The sequence below is a fragment of the Pezoporus flaviventris genome, unplaced genomic scaffold (assembly GCF_033815535.1).
Source record: "Pezoporus flaviventris isolate CSIRO_AGI_PZ_B2104156 unplaced genomic scaffold, CSIRO_AGI_Pfla_v1 ptg000021l, whole genome shotgun sequence".
Taxonomy (NCBI): domain Eukaryota; kingdom Metazoa; phylum Chordata; class Aves; order Psittaciformes; family Psittacidae; genus Pezoporus; species Pezoporus flaviventris.
In genome coordinates, this window is record NW_026892569.1 from 13,307,986 (window position 1) to 13,326,459 (window position 18,474).

Sequence of the window (18,474 nt, forward strand, 5' to 3'; positions counted from 1 at the left end):
CATCTTCCAGAAGCTGAGTTACACAATACTGCCTTGGAAGGGTTGGGGTGAGATCTGAGATAGGATGAAATGGGACTTTTTCATTTGGGAGAAGGGCAAAATGCAGAAGGTTTCTTCATGCATGTGAAACTGTCACTGAAAATGCTCTTGTGCATTTGTTTAAATTAGGTCTAGCTTTCGTAGTGGAGTAAGTACGGCAGTTGATTGCAGGTGCAGGTCTTCATACAGATGGTTAATCAGAGAGGGAAGCTGCTGACTCTTTGCCTTAATATTCAGTTGATAACATCCACTGAACTTTGGTATGCCATTTTAAGACCCCCAAATGGGATATTAATTTTTTGTGTTGAAATGTTTTCTTTTTTTTGTTTTTAATAGGAAATTATTCAACTGCCTTTAGACTTCGTAAGACAGCTGTGTTTAAAAATTCAGCCAGAGAGGCCGGGTAAGTGCCAGAGATACCATAAAAATCAGACCCTTCCTCATCTGTAAAGCATCATACCTTGGAATACGAGAACTTTTTTAATTAGACAATGACAAATTCAGAATTTGTTGTGGAAAAAACAGGTGTGTTCTAGAATTGCATCTTGTGTCAGTTTCATCAAATTGTAGAAAGGGATCCTCTATAAGCCTGTGCTTGTTAATTTTTGAACAAGTTTTCACCTTGCTGTGGAGTCCTTATCAAAGGTCCGTGAGGGAGATGGAAAATGTGTCCTCAAATAATTGTTTGAATTCCATCAGCTGCTTCTCCTGAACTGTGCAGCAGAGCTATAGGAGAAAGAGAGTTTCAGAAACTCCACACTAAATTGTTTTATTTTCAATGTTTGTATTTCACTTGGGGTAAAGCATCTTGCATCCTTTGAGTTATAGCACTTGAGCAGTGTGCAGCTTAATGTTCCACCTTTCCATGTCTCTGTCCTGATCCCTGGGCATGTCTCGCTCCAAGGACTTATGGGCTACAGGCTGTGCTGCCTTTGAAGTTCAGTGGGTGCCCCTGGGACATGAGGCAGTCCTTGACTTCTCCCAGCTTTTACATAGTACTTCGGGGCCTCTATCTGGAGGTGAGACACAAGTTCCTTGGACGGAGGGATTGAAGGGGACAAGTATGTGAAGGGAAGGGTGCACTGACCTTGTGTTACCTTATGGATCATGGTGCAAGACTCACAGTTTAGCAATCTCTGTGTTTGGTGTGAAGTGAAGCACTACAGAACTTGGTGTTGTCATGCTTAGTCAGCAACACCTGTGTGATCATTCTTCATGTATAGTTAAAAGTATGCTGAGGTGTAAGTTCTAAAAAGGGGAATGAGAAGTTGCTCAGGGTAGGTTCTCAGTGTTCTGGAGAACAGCCAGAAACTCCTGCTTTAGCGAAGTTCCTTGAAGAAAAATACAGTATTAAAGTACTGTAGACAGTACTTTGCCTTTGGGAAATTTTGGATTAATTTACGTAGTGAGCACAGGACACTCTGCTGACTTGTCCTCATCTTTTTGAGAAACAGTTCCACAGTGCCAGAAATCAGCAAGGAAAGTAAGTAGTGCCTAATAAAAGTTACAAAATCAATAGTACTGATAGAAGTGAATGATAGAATTTGGTTTTGTTTCTTGCAGTTAAAATTTTTGCATCTGCAGCTCCTGGGGATTTCTTTGGAGGAAGAAATGTGGTTGTCAGGAGCTGTCCAAGTGCCTTACAACTGCGTATCTTAGTGGTTTTTAACAGGAGTTTTTCTTTTAAACTTTGAGGAAACAATTTGCTTTACTATTACTTTTCATATAAGCCTAAGTCATGCAGGACCTTCTCTAATACTTCCGATTTCTGGGTCTGTTTGGTTTGACAAGTCTTTCAGCTGAACGTGGATGTGTTCTTGCTTCAGTTAAGGTAAGAAAACCAAACCCCAGCATTTTGTTGGTGAAAGGTTTCTTCTTGCACATCCTAGTGAAGTATAACATGTAGCTGCAGGCTAATGCTTTATGAGGCTTCATTTTTGTTCAGCTGAGGTTTTTATTTTTTTTTTCAAAACTGTATGTTTTTCAGAATGTTTTGTTAGCTGTGGAAACCATAACAGAACACATATATTTTGTGTGTCTCTTTAGTAACAGATACTTGAAAATCTGGGAGTGTATGTTCTTGTTAAATTGAATTAAAATCTTGCAGACTTTTCTCTGTCCCTAAGGATGCATGTGGAGGGAGGTTACTTACAGGCTTTTTCTACGTAATGCCTTAGTCCAAAATAATTTTGCTACTTTGTTTCTTCTCAGGATTGTTAATTTGGAAGATACAAAAAAATGCTATTTTTAAAGAGGTGGTTTTAGCAGAGGAAACTCTTATTTGAAGTTGTGAGGAGGGGAATGCTAGCTTTTGTTCCTTCTGTGTTCCTTTTCACCTATTGCTATTTTGATATGAACACTGCAATGGTGTGGGACTCTGTACAGACTTAGGAGTTGAGCAAAGCCACTTGCAGGTTCTGTTTACATTTGTACTTTCTCCTGAACTTCTGAACAGTAAACTGTTCAGTTCTTCCTGCAGTTCTTCCAGGTTCCTCTTGACTAGACTGAAGAATGTTGATGCAGTTTCATGTCTTTGACTACAGTCATTTCTTCACCTATTGTTGCCCAGCTGAATGCACTCCCTTGCTGTTTCAGATCTCATTGATATCTTTCTTGGAATGAGCTGGGATCCAGGCACTAGAAGTAGCTCTTGAGACACACTGTGTGCCTCAAGTGCTGTGTGGCAGTGCTGAGGAAACTGAGAACGACTTGTTGATAATGGGGAGGGCAAATTTTATGCAAGTGCATAAATAGCTGAAGCCTGCTAACATGTGTCCTATCTTTTTTTTTTTGGGTTCCCACCCCGCCTGGTGAAAGAGATAACTACAGAGTAACTAAAAATGCACACACCTAATTTTCTTGCTTGTTTGGGTTTTTTTGTTTTCCCCAGAGTCTCGCTGTGATAAAGATATGGACACTCTTAGTGGTTATGCCATGTGCCTTCCTAACCTGACCAGGCTGCAGACCTATTGTTTTGTGGAACACTGGCCTATCCTCTGCATAGAGATTAAGGTATGGAGTAGGAGATGATCCTTCTGGGGGTTTGGTTTGTGTTTAAGTACATACTGACCACAGCAGTTGCAAATGAATGCAGCAGGTGGGGTAAGGCAGAGCTCACTGCTTCCACTGTGATTCATTGAATGAAATATTCCCCTCCCTCTTCCCATTTCTGATCTCTTAAAACTTGGGAAATACCCCATTTTTACCAGGCTTTTTTACAGGCCATAGCTGGTTTGTGTGTCCTCATTTCTTAAGTGAGGACTCTAAAATAAATGGGAATATTATACAGCTGTTAAGTGTTGGATGTTGACTAGTGTATTTTTCTAATTTTCCTTTAATTGGAAAAAATTGCATATTGTGTGCCCTTACATTTCTGTAAAGTAATATATACTTATATGCCTAATCTTTTGTTTGTTTTAGCCAAAGTGTGGCTTCATTCCTTTTTCCAGCCATGTTTCACAGGAGATAAAGCACAAGGTGTGTCGTTACTGTATGCATCAGCATCTAAAGGTAATTTAAGTCATCCTGCTTTCCTTTGGCTGTACTGTGCTTTATTTGCTATTCCAGTTTTGCTTCCCTGTTGAAACTTGCTTAAATTTCTGATATGACTAAAGATAGTGGGTGGATACATATCTGAGTTACTGAGTGTGAATCTGTTTAGTGAGAGATGGAACAAGTTCTGTGGGAAGCTGGAAGCAAACAAATACAATATGAGCCTTTGAGGACTATTAACGCTGTTGATTGGGTAAACTCAGATGTCAAATTTCTTTTCAAGTGCAGCTCACCAAATGCACAGTGATAAATGGTATTCTGTATCTCATAACAGCACCTCATGCACAGGAAATCCATTTGACTGATGTCCATTATGTGCTGGAAACCCTGTAAATATTCCTTGCTGTAATTTAGTGTGACCTTTTGCCACACTTTCTGTTTGTGAATGCAATTTGAGTGACTTTTAGCAAAATATGACCAGGAAGACCGACAGTGATCATGCATTTTATGTTCAAAGGGTTTTAAATATCATGGGACTTCTGAAGACAAGATGTTAGTGTCACACACCTGACTGTGAAAATAACTTGAGTAGTTACTGCAGAAAGAGATTAACAAGTGGTGTGGCTTTTCAACAGGTAGCAAATGGAAAATGGAAGCGACCAAGTAAATACTGCCCATTGGATCTCTTCTCAGGGTAAGGAAATACGTAACTTGATTCCTGTGGTGTTGCTTTCCCCAGAAAATATCTGTGTTACAGATTTCTTTCTCCGATTACCTTGACTTTTACTCTAGTATTATGGATGATCCATGCCTGTTTATCTGAGGTATACAGCATCAGAAATGTTCACTGTGAATCTCCTTACACCTATTTCAAGAATTGAGAGTTGCTTATTAATGCACCAATGCCTTTTTCTACATAACAATAAACCTAAAAGCTGTTTAGTACTCAGATTTGAAGTCCCAACTGTAAACAGTCACTTTGTCTGTGAAGTAACTTCAGTGTGAGCAACATGCTTAATACGTGTGTTCACTTCAGGTGCCAGTTCTGATTCCATAGAGCCCTCCAGGCAGGGGTGTAAAACATCTAAGGGCTGTGATAAAATATTTTTTTTTTCCCCTCTAGAAATAAACAGAGAATGCACTTTGCTTTGAAGAGCTTATTACAGGAGCCACAGAACAACTTGAAAATATTTAAGGTAAAACAGTCAAATCTCTCTGCTTGCTTTCTTTTTGCCTTGGCTTTTAAACAATTTGACTTCAGGATCTGAACAGTCAGGATCCTAGTTCAGATTTTCCTAATCAGCACTGTCACTATTGGACCCCACCAACAGAAGAAAACAAATTCTGGTTTTGGGAATTAGATTGCAAGTTAGGGCAGATAAGTGATCACTTCCTAGAGCTAATGAGTCTGAAAGAGTTGCAAGGAGCAATTAATAGACAGTGACTTTTAAAGATGACCAGAGTTGTAAAACTTTGTGCTGCTTCAGAAGGAAGAAGGTAGAGAACTCTGCATGTTGCTGCAAATACTTTAAATTACTGTTATGGCATTCATGCAGGCCAAATGCATAGCATACCTCCCTCAGGAAAGCAAAAGTTAACTTTTCTATGGCATTAATGTAGGAAAAATACAAAGCAATAACTGATGGCTTATGCAGATTTTCAGATTAATTCTAGGAAATATTCTTTACAATTCATTTCCAGTATTAAACCAACTATTTGAATTTCTTAAACCTGTATGAACTTTCCTATTTTTTCTGTTAGTACAGGTAACTATCACTCCTTTTATGTCCCTTATTACAGCGTTCCATTTTCCAGTCTGGCTTTTAGAAGAAGGTTGCTTGACATGGTGCTTTTTCACTGCTGTCATTATCCAGAAAGAAGTGAAAAGAGAATGTGCTCAGTATCAGTTCACTTTTATTGTTCTGATTACTTAGTTGGGAAAGTAGCACTTGATTTAAATGGGCTTTTGGTCCTAATTCAGAGGTTGTTACCTGTGGTATCTGATAAAACTTCAGAAGGCAAATTTGTAAGAGATTGAGAATGTCTTTCTATGCAGACTTTTAAACTAGTAACACTTTTCTGTGCTATGTGCTTTAAAATATTAAATCTGATGCCTTGATTAATTAAGTATGAATAATTGGGTTTCATGAAGTACCTAAATACGACTTTTTTTTTTTCCCCCTCCTTGTTTGCAGAATGGGGAACTAATTTATGGCTGTAAAGATGACCAGGACTGTGTCTCTGACTGGAATGAACTTGCTCGTCACTTAAAACCTTTCTTTTTTCCTTCCAATGGGTTGGTCAGTGGACCACACTGCACAAGGACAATTGTTAAAGAACTAATCCATGTTATAACTATGACGCTACTAAGTAGTACTGATGCCTGCAGGGCAGGTGATATGAAGACAGTTCCCATTTCACAAGGAAGAAGCTACTGTGAAGCAAGTGCATTTAATAAGGAGCTAGTGAGAAATGGTAAGAAAATTTCTTGTGTTGTCAGTAATTAACTGTCATCATGTAATTATTCAGATCTTTGCCTCTCTTTTGCTGTTTAATAGTGATGTGAGAAGGGAAACAGTGGAGTTTTCTTGAAGTTTAAAAAATGAATTCAAAGCTGTGTAACTGCTGGATAATTAGGTTTTGTATAACCTTGCAGTGAGCACTGCTAGCACTGTACCTAATAGCAGGGATAAAAAGAAATTCAGGAGATGGTAGAGCTAAAATGGAAGGAAATATCAGTCTGAGCTGATAACCATCAAAGATATTTCAAACAAGTGGGGAATTTTGATGTTGTATGGGATGCAGCCTGGCTGCTTTGGTTGGTTTATGTGACACCTGTTTGTTGCCATTCCCTGCTCTTTCTATCAGCCCCTGACAGGTAGGATGTAGCTCATTTTCTTCTACTCTTCTCCTGGTGAAGAGCAAGGTATGAATACTGGAAGGAAAAGGAATGGGAAGCGAGGGGGAAAACTGTAAATAATAACTCCTGAGTGCATAAGTTTTGTGAAGCTCTAATTATTCAAGATGCTGCTAGTTACCCTAATTACACAAACAGCATGTTTTTTATGCTGCTTTTGAAGGTCTTTTTTTATTGCTGGTTGATTTTGTTGTGGTGGAGAAAGAGCTGTCTTACAGAAATGACATCAAATACATATCTCTTTCATACTATCATACTATATTATAAAGAAAGCTGTATCTTTCATACATATCATACTAGATTAGAAAGACCCAGTGTCTGAAATGCTAGATTACTTTCTGCCAACAGTTCATACTGCTGAAAGTGAATTTGTGGTGGCTTCAAGCTTGTGACAAATGTCTCTTGTAGACTCAAGGAAGTAGATTGCAGTGGAAGTGTGTGGGGTTTGGGTGGTTAATTTCTTTGAGCAATTTGTAGAGTTGTATACCAGGTGTTTTATTCTGCAGTCAGAATAAATGCTGTGCAGATGTGCTATTCAGTACACATGCACCTGGCACATTGGTGTTTGGGTACTGAAGTGTTTTGAGGTTGTGTCCTTCCACCTTGGTCTAAAGAGTGTTTGGATTTACTTCGTGCACAAGCCTGTGTAGTGGCAAGATGAAGCGAAGACATCACTTGTATCTTGTCTTATTTGAAAATACATTTTCCTCTAGGTAAACATAAATTGGAAAGCTCTGGCTTACCGAGGGGTTGTCTCCTTTATAAAACTCTTCAGGCTCAGATGCTGGACATGCTGGATATTGAAGGACTCCATCCTTTGTACAGTAGAGTTGAACAGTATTTAGAGGAATTTCCTGAAGAAAGGTAAGACTTAAATAGCTTTTCAGTTCTGGTTAAGGAGGTACACAGACAAGGTAGGCTCTGTGCGGGCACTGTCTCTTGTTATGTTGTATGTGGCCTTCCTTCATGGATTGCATGTTCTGAATTTCTAACTTGAAATGCCAGGTAACATAAAAGATGAGCTTTATTGTCAAAAAGTTTTGGTGTTGCTCACTTCGGCCTGAATTTTTACATAATGATTACAGGAAGTTCACAGCAGAGTAAGAGAGAACAATACCCTGATTCTTATTGTGGAGGCTCTATATTTGAAGAAATATCGAGTAAGATGGGTGGTTTTTCCTGCCTTTGGTACCTGTGGAGCTAGAAGTGCATCTGCAGCAATAATGTTTTTAGTCATTCCTAAGTCTATATTGGGCTACCTACAACCTGCCCTTTAAACCCCTGAATTTCATATTTGGCAACAATCTAGCCTGTGCCTGCGAGGCCCTGCAGCAGCTCTGAATCAGCCTGCCTTTGTTGCATGATATGAATAGCCCCAAATGGCAGTTTGTAACCCACATTGCAAGCATTCAAACCATGCTTGAGGCACAAAAATCTTTATTTTATGTTATTTCTTGCCTGGTAAGGAAATAATAGAATACTGGGCATTGCAAGGTGCTAAATTTGTTCTCAAATAAAGCTTATTAGTTGCAATAATAGTTGCTGGGACAAGCTTTGACTTGAATGCTGCTTTTACATTCTGGGCTGTAGCTTGCCTGTACTTTTGCCATTGCTCACACGAGGGCACTCTGGCTTCACATGCAAACCACTTCTGCTTGAGCTCGTCAGGTCTTTGGGCTCCTCGTGCAGTTGAAGGGTTGTCCTACAGATAATGGGACTGGTCTCAAGTTCTGCTTAAATCACTTGCAGTGCAGCTTACTTGTATATTGTTAACCTTAAACAAGTAAGTTGCAAAGGTATTCTTTTGTCTGTGTTGAGTTTGTGTGCTGAACACCCCACTTTTATGGGCTCTGCTTTCCAGGTAGAGATCAGCTGTTCAACAGGGAAAGGGAGGAAGCCAGGAGGTAGACCACCCCCTTGTTAGAATACACTAAGAAGCAGGGGCAGAGCAGGGCCTTGCCAGAGGAGTCAGTGTGCTCAGCAAGGCTCTGTTAAATGTTTTGAAACTTACTCATTTTTGTAGTGATAAACAGGTGGCAGTGGATTAACAATGATCCATCTTTAAAAATACCTAAACCAAACAGCTCAAGTCCTAAGAAGCAGCAAGTCTTGAGTGATATGAGAATAACAGGGCCTGGTCATGGTGTTAGATCTTTGAGTATTAACCTGTTGCTGCATTTATTAGTGTTATTGTTTGTTCTAATTGGAGTTTGTGGGCTGCAAATAAAAAAATGTGCTTGAAAACCTGTAAATCAGCTGTCTGTAAATATTCTTTTAAAAATTTATTTAGAAGCACGTTACAGATAGATGGACCTTACAATGAAGCATTTTATGAGAAGCTGCTAGATCTTTCAACTGAAGATGACGGGACAGTAGCATTTGCGTTAACAAAGGTACGTTCCCTGTGTGTGGTGTTGAAGCTTATTTAGTCTGTTAATACACTACTGTATCACTGGAAGGGATGAACAGTGTGTCAGCATTGTTAGTGGCTTACCAGAGGTCTGCATGGTCAAAAATTCTTCATTGTGCCAGGGTGCATCTGTATTGCAGAAGGAGTTAAAACCAAACATGTTTAGCACCAGTTCTAGGGAGAAAAATTAAGCTGGTGGTTGCCTTTCTGGTTTGAAGAGGCATTTGCATGGGCTGGTGCTGTTCTGGCCTTCAGTTAAAGTACCTATCTGTAGGAAATAAACAGGATTCTTATACAGGATGCTGTAAAATCACTTGCTTCTGTGAACCATCTGTTACAGAGATAATTTCCAGCTTTTAAAGTACCAACACACTGAGTATGCTAATGCCTTCTGTAAAGAACAGCATGCTTTGCTAAAGGCAGATAAAGTGTAAGAGAAAATCTGTGTGATTTTTTTATGTTGTGCAGGTGCAGCAGTACAGAATAGCAATGACTGCTAAAGACTGCTCCCTCATGATTGCCCTTTCACCCTGCCTGCAAGATGAATGGTAAGAGGTGCCTGCTTCCAAGTGACTCCCCCTGATTTAGAAATTGAAGATGCATTTGCACAGTTCAGTCAAATAACTTTAAAAAGTGGGGATTTGGATTTTGGGGGTGGTGGCAGCATCCAAATATTTGTCTGTGAGCTATCAGTAAGGTAGAGTTCTGATTTAAGATAGTTAGGACAAATGTCTGTTTCTGAAGTTTTAAGTTGATACAAAAGATAAAGGTTTTATATTTTACTCCCATCCTAAAATTTGACTTGACTGTTTATAGTAGATATACATGTTTTTAACTAGGCACATACAATTCTGCCGTGGTGTCCTTGTATGAGAGATTTTTCAAGACAAGCTGCCATTAACTGCCTAATTAGAATAATAGGCAATAATAGAGGTGACTCACTGTAAGGCAGGAGGCTCTGCCATGGTGTTGTCCATCTTGACTTATGTCACCAGTAGTGGTCTGCTTTTCTGTAGGGGAGTTTGTTTCTCCAAGCCTTGTTATTTCTGGAGAATATTGTTTTCTGCATTTGCCTTGCAGTTCTTGAATAAAACATTCATTATGGAGATGGTTTGTGTAGTGGTTGACCTGAGTCCTCCATCCTTGAGTATATGCTTGAGCATTAGTTCTAATACTAAATTTGTATTACCTTGAACCTGAGTAGGAGCTGCAGTGATTCTTTCTGCTTTTGCTGACTATTAAGGATGTTGCTTTGAATTTATACCACCTAGAACAGGTTAGGTTTACTACACACAGACACAGTAATTGAGAGTAATGTTTTGAATTAAGCTGTGTGGGGGCTGAAAGGAAAATGCTGGAAGAGGTGTCCGCATGTTCACTTTATGGCTGGTTAAGCTGGAGCTATAGTTTCCTAAATTCTACATTAGCTGAATTTCTTTTCCTTGTTTTCCAGCTCTGAGCAAAGACCTGTGGTACTCACATCCAAATCGAGATTCACCTTTTCTGTTTCTGTGCTGGACCTTGACCTAAAACCATACGAAAGCATTCCCCACCAGTACAAACTGGACAGCGAGATAGTTAACTATTATTTGAAGAATGTACAGGCCAAAGATGACCCAGTGATGTCCACTCTCTTCAAGGAGAATGAAGACTGCACATTAGTTCTCCATAAAGTGTAACCATTTCCTTAAGGTTATTTTTATTCAAACACATTAGAAAGTGAAAGATTAATGGAATACAGTTATGGTGGTTTTTTTCCCTATTGTGTTCAGTGCATCTTTCAGCTGTGAATGTTTTTGATTTCAGAAATGACTTCTAATTGGTATGCCTTTCAAAGACACGGAATAGCACTAAAACGCACGTTTGCTCCATAACGTCAATGAATGTATTTAATATGACAGATCAGATAACGTGCCATACCTTGGAACTAGAGGACAGATGCGATTAATACTAAAAGTTGAATTCCTTCTTAGAATTGAAAGAGCACAGAATGAAAGGTTTCCTGAAGTATTGCACTAACATAGTAAGCCTAATTACTAACAGGATAATTGCCTTGGAGCTTGTGCTCTGAGCCTCACTCATACCCACTAGAAGAGTGACAAAACCTAACATGACATTTTAGCATTAAATACAGATGTACTGAATTAATAAATATAACCACATTAAATACAGCATTTAGCAGAAAATACAGCTGAGGTGCCTACTCCAGCATTACAGACCTGTGGAACTACCGTGTTGCTGCCAAACGCTTTTCAGTGCTAACACATGAGATTAAGAACACCAGACTGCCTCCAGCAGCTCTGTGGTCACCTTGCGTCTACCTAAAGCTTCTGAAACAAAGTGAAGAGGGTTAAAGGCAAGTGTCTTTACATTGTACATGACAGCTGGGCTTAATGCCTCTGGCATGCTGGTCTTGTATTTTCTATACATTATGTGCTGCTATTGAAGGTGAAACCACAGCTTGCTCATACCTAATTTTAGATGAACTGTAAGAATAATATATTTTACAAATTATGTCAGAACTTTTAGGTTGTGTCAAATGGTGGCATTATATCACTGATATCGCACATGCTGTGTAGTATGAGCAGCCACTTTCAGGCTCATTTGTTTTAAGTAATGCAAAAAACCTGGCTTTCTTTTCTGAAGGGGTCACTTTCTCATGTGACTACTGGAGCTAAGCTTGTATCACTACATCAGCAATTTAATGATGGGTTTGCTTTTTAAATGTTAGTATGTGCAGCAGAAGCCTTGTGAGAGGTTGCAGTAAAAGCCATCCTCAAGGAAGATCTTGAGCTGGAGACTGAGGATGTATCCAAAACAGAAGGTAGTATGGTAAAATCTACAGGCACTTTCCCTGCATGCTTGTGGATTGCACACCCAGAAGTGTGCAGAGATGCTGTTCAAGCTACAGTGACCTGCGATTACCTGAATGCAGCATGTGCTTCCTGGTCATGTTTTTCACAGTAACGTAGGTTAGCATTTAGAAAATATATTTATATTGGGATTTTGGGCTGAATGGTTCAGTTTTACTTGAAACTCAAAAAGCAAAATGAGAAAACCCCGTACAACTCAAAGGTATGAGCTGCAGAATCATACCACTGCAGAGCTTTTCTGCGGGTGGCAACACATGTTAGTGGGGTGCCTCACTGAAATGTGACACTGCAGCAGGGCAATAAGCTGGTAGGTGACAGTGATAACAACCCCTTCTTTCCAAAGGAGACCTGGGGGAAGAGAGGCTACTTTAAAATCCAGAAATCCTCCAACTGTTAGAGGAGGAGGGAAGGAAACTTTCCAGGATTTTATGCTCTAACTTCACACACCTTTTTTATGCAAGTAAAGAGCATGTGCTGTTACCAAGTTTCATTTTCATGGAAGAAAGAGCTAAAGATGAAATACACTAAGGGTTACACAAAACCAGCTAAACCAGTAATACGTCAGTGGATAAAGAGTACTGCATTGTGCCTGTCTACTAGATTCCAAACTTGAAATTAATCTGCCTGATATCTAACAAGGTATTCTGTTACAGATTGCTGCTCATTGAACCCTGATCCCTGGCATTGCTCAACTGTAGATTCTGACAGAAACCAATCCAGCCTGCCAGTTTTTCCCGACCTACCAGAACAGTAGGAGACTGAGTGATCAAATAGCAGATTGTTACAATTACGGTATTACAAACATACTGTTTCTTTAGCTCTTGGTTTCTCCACCTATTTCACTGTTGCTATAACATATTTTTTCATAACTGATAAATGGAGCTGGCAAACTGCTGCTGATACGGTTAGAGCAGTCGTGGATTTGAAGAGGAAGTCTCATGACGTTACTGAGATTCTGGTTTGTGGCTTTGGCCCCTTGATTCCAGGAGCAGCTGTCATTCCCTACCAGAGAAGTATGTGACTTAGTCATGTAGATTTGGTCTGGATAAAGCAGTTAGTTATGATGAATGTCTACTGCAGAGCAGGTACTCCTGAGAAATGCTGAGAGGTTGCTGGTGAGCTAACAGTACATCTGGTGGAAGTGAAGAAGTGAAGGGAGATCTGTCCACTCTGGTTTCTTTAGGGATGAATGTATGAAATGCCATGCATTCGTAACTAGAATTTCCCCCTGGAGGTAGGAAATCAAAAGGAAGTATTGCAGTGAGCAGTCCTTAACTTGTCCATCTCTCCTCACAGAAGTGTAATGGCTCTTTCTAGGTTAATGCTATCTCTCCTCAACACTTGCTGTGTGGAAAAAAGTTACTTCATACAGTTACCATTTTTTTTTCCTTTTTTGTTTTTAGCATAGTATGTCTTTGAAACCTTCAAATTGTCTACTTCCACCCTAATTTAATGAGAAAGCTATTTAACTCTTTGTTCCAGGAGTCTCTTACTGTTCTCTTGTCCTTTTAAAAATCACTGTACTTTTACAGAGCTGTGAAATGAAATGGATTTTTATGGACTTGATTTTTGACAGTGCATGATCTTTTAACACTTTCCAGGTATCTAGAAAATGTTAAGAAGATAAAACCACTCTGGTACATTAATGATTCAGAAAGATAAATTTATAATGAATTCACTCTGTACATGTAACTATTTTATTTGGCATTTTTGTATTTAAATGGCTGTATTTATTTTCCTGTCATGACAATTTATATATAACGTGCCATAATTGTACAGATAGCATGTTTTATGAGTATGGTTTCTAAATGGAAAATAACTTAATGTTTATATTCAATGAAATTATAGACTGTGTAACACAATATCTGAATTAAAACTACTTTTGAAATTGCTATCTATTGCAAATAAGGCTGGTAGTCATCTTTCCGAGCCAAATATGTTGACCAGGTTCTCAATTGCTTCCTCTATCCCAACCAGAAGTAGCATGCTCCGGAAACGGGTGGGTGCATTCTCAATAGTTGCCATCTTCTGGTCCAGGACTGCAAGAAAAACACAACCACAAACGGGATTTTCCAACAGCTGCACTGTTACTGGAAGCCAAAGCAGGTTCCCTGCTGTCTAGAATAGGAGGACAAGCTTGTTAGGTTGTGTGAGCCCTGTTAAGTGAAGTGACACAGGAGCTGAAGCTTAGCTGCTTCCTAAATTCTGATCTGTTTGCCTGTCTGGGCTGCACAAGAGGGATTTCCATGTGCCCTGAAGAGATGTTGGGAAGAAAAGGGGACAGGTGTTCCTCAGGAAGCTCAGAAACAGGCTCTGAAGTGACTGATGTTACCTTGCTTTGGTACTTTAGTCAGAAGGTCCAGAACAGGTGTAGATCTCCCTTCCTCATCGATGTGTATCTTCCAAACAATCATTAATTCAAACCTGTAGCATAGGCACAGAAAAGCTGGTTAAGGGTTAACTCAGCACCTGTCTGTGAGCTTTCTTCAAAGCAGGAAGTGCAGTAGTTGAAGGTTCCACTCAGTGTGCTCTTACACAAAATTCACTCCAAGGAACGCAAAACCCTGATCTCTGGTTCTGCATTCAGAACCAAACGTGTACTGAAACCAAGGAAAACCAGTGAGCTACTGCTAAGGAACTGTTCCAGGCATGCTCCAGTTCTCAGCCTCAAAGGTTTTTCCCATGGTTCATGTTCATCCCTTAGGAATGGTAAGTTTCCATGGCAGTGGTAAAAAGTAAGAGAAAGGAAAAAGGGCATCTCTCCGTGCTCTATTTGCACCTTGTGCGCAGGTGTCACACTTGGATATGGGATGAAAATGGAGAAAAATAATTTCAGATTAAGCATTTTCATAAACAGGGGTGTTCTGGGTTTCAAAATAAGGTCCACTCCACTATTCATGGCCTCTTTTGAATAACACACAGGGGTAAATCTGTCTTAAGGTCTAGAGTCCTGCATTGGTTTGCTTTTAAGTTTTTTTAAGTACTCTTCACCCTCATTACTCCCTCAAGGGTCTTGGTGATGCTTTCTGCAAGGCAAAGTATTAGTTCCAGCTTTTGCAGCAGGACGAGGTCACTGCACTCTACAAAGAGATGAGTGAGGCGATTGGATTTTGCGGGGGAAGACTCACGTACACAAGGGTTACTCTAAAACAACAGCTGTAATGAATTCTCTGCTTTACTATATTTTGTATTTCCCTCCTATCTCTGCTTTTAGGAGTATTCCTCATGGAAAGTAAGGCTTTCCTGATCCCGGTTGATAGGCGTGTTAACAAGTCATTGCAAGCATTGACCAATTGTGACTCTGGAAGTTTCCTTTCACTAGGATTTGCTGGCCGTTTGCCACTTCATTCTTAAGAATTCTTTGGGAATTTGTACATAGCTTGTGCTGGGATTTTGCAAACCAATTAATATGCAAGTGTATTTCTACTAACCCACTGAAATGGTGGGATTGGGTGAGAGGGCATATATGTAGTGGCACTTGGCACCTGGTGACATGAAGAGAAACTGCAGAATACCAACTAGTCACAATAGTTTTCTGACTATGCTGGGCTCAGAAAGATTCAGTTCAGCAGCCTAGAGTTAAAAGGCCTTGGTTTTAAACGGCAGATCTGGCTAAACCAGACAGTACTACCCCACACTAGGGTTTATTTGTATTTGCTTGGGCTAACAGTAATAACAATAAAGGGGAGTGCAGTGCTCCCCTCCCTTGCCTGATTTCCTTCTAAAAAATGGAAAAATACAACTCTGGCTGTTCTCAGTCACAGTGGCTGCAGTTTTATTTCCATTCTGTAAGGGAAGATGACCAGAGAGCCATGCTTTGCCTGGGTGTGGTGTGATTGCTGCACTGAAGAGAGCAGAGCTGTACCTGCAAACAACAACAGTGCCTGTGCATGCAAGGATGGAGCATGTCAGGCACCAGGGTGGAATTCCTAAATTTGGAATTTAGACTCTTCATTGTAGCACGAGCTTCCAAAACTAAAAGAATAAAAGATTTTGTTTCTAAACACAAATTAAAAGGCTGCTCGAGTCCTCTATTTTTTCCACCTAGCTTTTTAAGAGTGGGTACAGGCTTTAGCAATGCGATGATTGATTTTTCTAACAAAGCCGTGTGTGTGTGACCTCTACATATAATTAGTTGGTTTTTTTATCTCTTCACATTTTTAATGTGTGGTTATAGCCCTAAAGTACAACACACATGATGTAGGCTTTGTGTTTAAACACATTACAAAGCAGAGTGACACCGTTCAAGCAGACCAACAGCTTGTCCCTATGTGTTTCACAATCCTTTATCTGCATAAATCAAGAACTGGATTTATTGGCTCACCCAGAAGTTTTGGGGTTCCTCAGCAGTATATAATCTCCCAGGAGGCCTTCCGGAAGGGTCACAATGTCAGGATATTTTTCCTGAGAATAAATAGGTTCAAAAGGGTATAAATTAGGTCACAACAATTGTAGACAAGGTAGTTTATAGCGAGTGCTTTCCAGTTGCCATGCATCTTACCAGCTTGCATCTGTAGTAGTATGGTCACTCATAAACTAACAAGTTTTAAGTTAGAATTGTAGAACAGTTAGGGTTGGAAAGGACCTTAAGATCAACCAGTTCCAACCCCCCTGCCATGGGCAGGGACACCTCAACACTAAACCATCTCACCCAAGGCCTCGTCCAACCTGGCCCTGAACATTGCCAGGGATGGAGCATTCACAACCTCCCTGGGCAACCTATTCCAGTGCCTCAGCACCCTAACAGGAAAGAATTTCCTCCTTATATCCAATCTAAATCTGCCCTGTTTAAGTTTGAACCTGTTACCCCTTGTCCTGTCACTGCAGTCCCTAATGAAGAGTCCCTCCCCAGCATCCCTATAGGCCCCCTTCAGATACTGGAAGGCTGCTATGAGGTCTCCACGCAGCTTCTCTTCTCCAGGCTGAACAGCCCCAACTTCCTCAGCCTGTCTTCATACGGGAGGTGCTCCAGTCCCTGATCATCCTCGTGGCCTCCTCTGGACTTATGCCAACAGTTCCATGTCCTTTTTATGTTAAGGACACCAGAACTGCACACAATGCTCCAAGTGAGGTCTCACAAGAGCAGAGTAGAGGGGCAGGATCACTTCCTTTGACGTGCTGGTCACACTCCTTTTGATGCAGCCCAGGATACAGTTGGCTTTCCGGGCTGCAAGCGCATACTGAAGCCAGCTCTTGTTCATTTTCTCATCGACCAACACCCCCAAGTCCTCCTCTGCAGGTCTGCTCTGAATCTCTTCTCTGCCCAACCTGTAGCTGTGCCTGGGATTGCTCCGACCCAGGTGTAGGACCTTGCACTTGGCATGGTTAAACTTCATGAGGACCCCTGTCCATCAGTTCTGTAGCCCCATCACAGAAGGCCACCAAATTGGCCAGGCAGGATTTCCCCTTAGTGAAGCCATGCTGGCTGTCACCAACCACCTTGTTGATTTTCATGTGCCTTAGCATGCGTTCCAGGAGAATCTGCTCCAAGATTTTGCCAGGCCCAGAGGTGAGACTGACTGGTCTGTGATTCCCCGGGTCATCCATTTTCCCCTTCTTGAAAATGGGGGTTATATTTCCCTTTTTCCAGTCGTCGGGATCTTCACCTGACTGCCATGATTTCTCAAATATGAAATTCTGACATACTGGGTTTGGTTTATTTTGTGGTGTTTAAAGTTTGAATGGGATATCAAGAGATACTTAAATTTGGTCACTTCAGAGGGACAACCAGCATTGTGCGCTTGTACAAACAGACTTAGAGGCCCTTGTGCATGACCTTGGAAACCTTGAAAGATTATTTTTTACCTCAGTTCTGTTAATTTGATTTTAATAGCACATTATAACACATCACCATGGCACTAGGCTCTGCTCTGTGATTTCCATGACTTCACTACCATGCTCTGTTTTGCTACTTTTGAGAAACTGGAGCACCAAGCTCCACACAGAGTTTTGAAAACATAAAGTAATAAAGGCAATGAGATACCAACATAACCACTATTATCAAAATATAACAGGACAATAGGAACATGATGAAACATAAAACTACTTTTAAACTTCCATATTAGTGGGAATTAGAGCTATTTTCCGCTTCTACATTATTAGTGCCTCTAACATTTTACAGTCTTGAAATTACCCAAGCCTTGCAACTTCTGCTATAACTATTTTAAAAGCATGTAAAAGAAAAGCAGAATAGTAGTTGTGGATGGATTCTTCAGAAGTTCTGTAGTAGGAAAGGTGACAGGTTACCCGGGAGTATGAGGAGCTGCAAGGACATGCTCTTGGAAAGGAAAACAATCCAGATGCAGCCTGTTCCCAGAAGGCTTCAGCGCTGTTACTCCCTTGTACTGCCTCATGTACTGGATACAAAGCTGTGTTCCAAAGATTGCCTTTATAAAGTGTGAAAAGTCTGTGAGCCTATATCATTCCACAGAGCTCACAGGGCAAGTGGCGTGCCTTATGGAAAAGGAGCAGGAGAGCTCATCTTTGAAAAGCACTGGAGAAAATGAGCTTGCTTCTGCAGAATTACGCCTCATCTGGCTGACTGAAATTGCTACCAGATGTAATCTTGCTCTGGTTTAGGAATTTATGACAAACTGAAGAGGATTGGAGCAGAATGCCAAATGACATAAATCACATGGAATTTGCCAGTTTTAATGTCTACAAAGGATCTAGCACTGTATTTACCACAGGGATAAAGACCACGAACTATCCTGGGAACAAAGACACAGAGGGGGAAACAAAGC

At 40.4% G+C, this 18,474-nt stretch overlaps 2 protein-coding genes across 4 annotated transcripts in view; one reads left to right on the top strand and one right to left on the bottom strand.

Moving 5' to 3' along the window:
- Positions 1 to 10,967, top strand: part of IPPK (inositol-pentakisphosphate 2-kinase) — a 28,266-nt gene extending 17,299 nt beyond the window's left edge. Inside the window, exons 4-13 of the mRNA XM_061456195.1 lie at positions 376 to 442; positions 2,930 to 3,051; positions 3,460 to 3,549; positions 4,167 to 4,225; positions 4,655 to 4,727; positions 5,727 to 6,006; positions 7,162 to 7,312; positions 8,739 to 8,841; positions 9,327 to 9,406; positions 10,312 to 10,967. Coding sequence (XP_061312179.1) covers positions 376 to 442; positions 2,930 to 3,051; positions 3,460 to 3,549; positions 4,167 to 4,225; positions 4,655 to 4,727; positions 5,727 to 6,006; positions 7,162 to 7,312; positions 8,739 to 8,841; positions 9,327 to 9,406; positions 10,312 to 10,537 — 1,251 coding nt within the window. The 3' untranslated portion in view covers positions 10,538 to 10,967. The remainder of the gene's footprint in view (positions 1 to 375; positions 443 to 2,929; positions 3,052 to 3,459; positions 3,550 to 4,166; positions 4,226 to 4,654; positions 4,728 to 5,726; positions 6,007 to 7,161; positions 7,313 to 8,738; positions 8,842 to 9,326; positions 9,407 to 10,311) is intronic.
- Positions 10,968 to 11,870: 903 nt separating this feature from the next.
- The window catches only part of CENPP (centromere protein P), a 141,829-nt gene continuing 135,225 nt past the window's right edge, over positions 11,871 to 18,474 (bottom strand). For all 3 annotated transcript variants that reach the window (XM_061456200.1, XM_061456202.1, XM_061456203.1), the window contains 3 exons: positions 16,056 to 16,135; positions 14,064 to 14,155; positions 11,871 to 13,770 (listed from right to left, as the gene is read on the bottom strand). In XM_061456200.1, the coding sequence (XP_061312184.1) occupies positions 13,649 to 13,770; positions 14,064 to 14,155; positions 16,056 to 16,135 (294 nt within the window). In that variant the 3' untranslated portion in view covers positions 11,871 to 13,648. The remainder of the gene's footprint in view (positions 13,771 to 14,063; positions 14,156 to 16,055; positions 16,136 to 18,474) is intronic.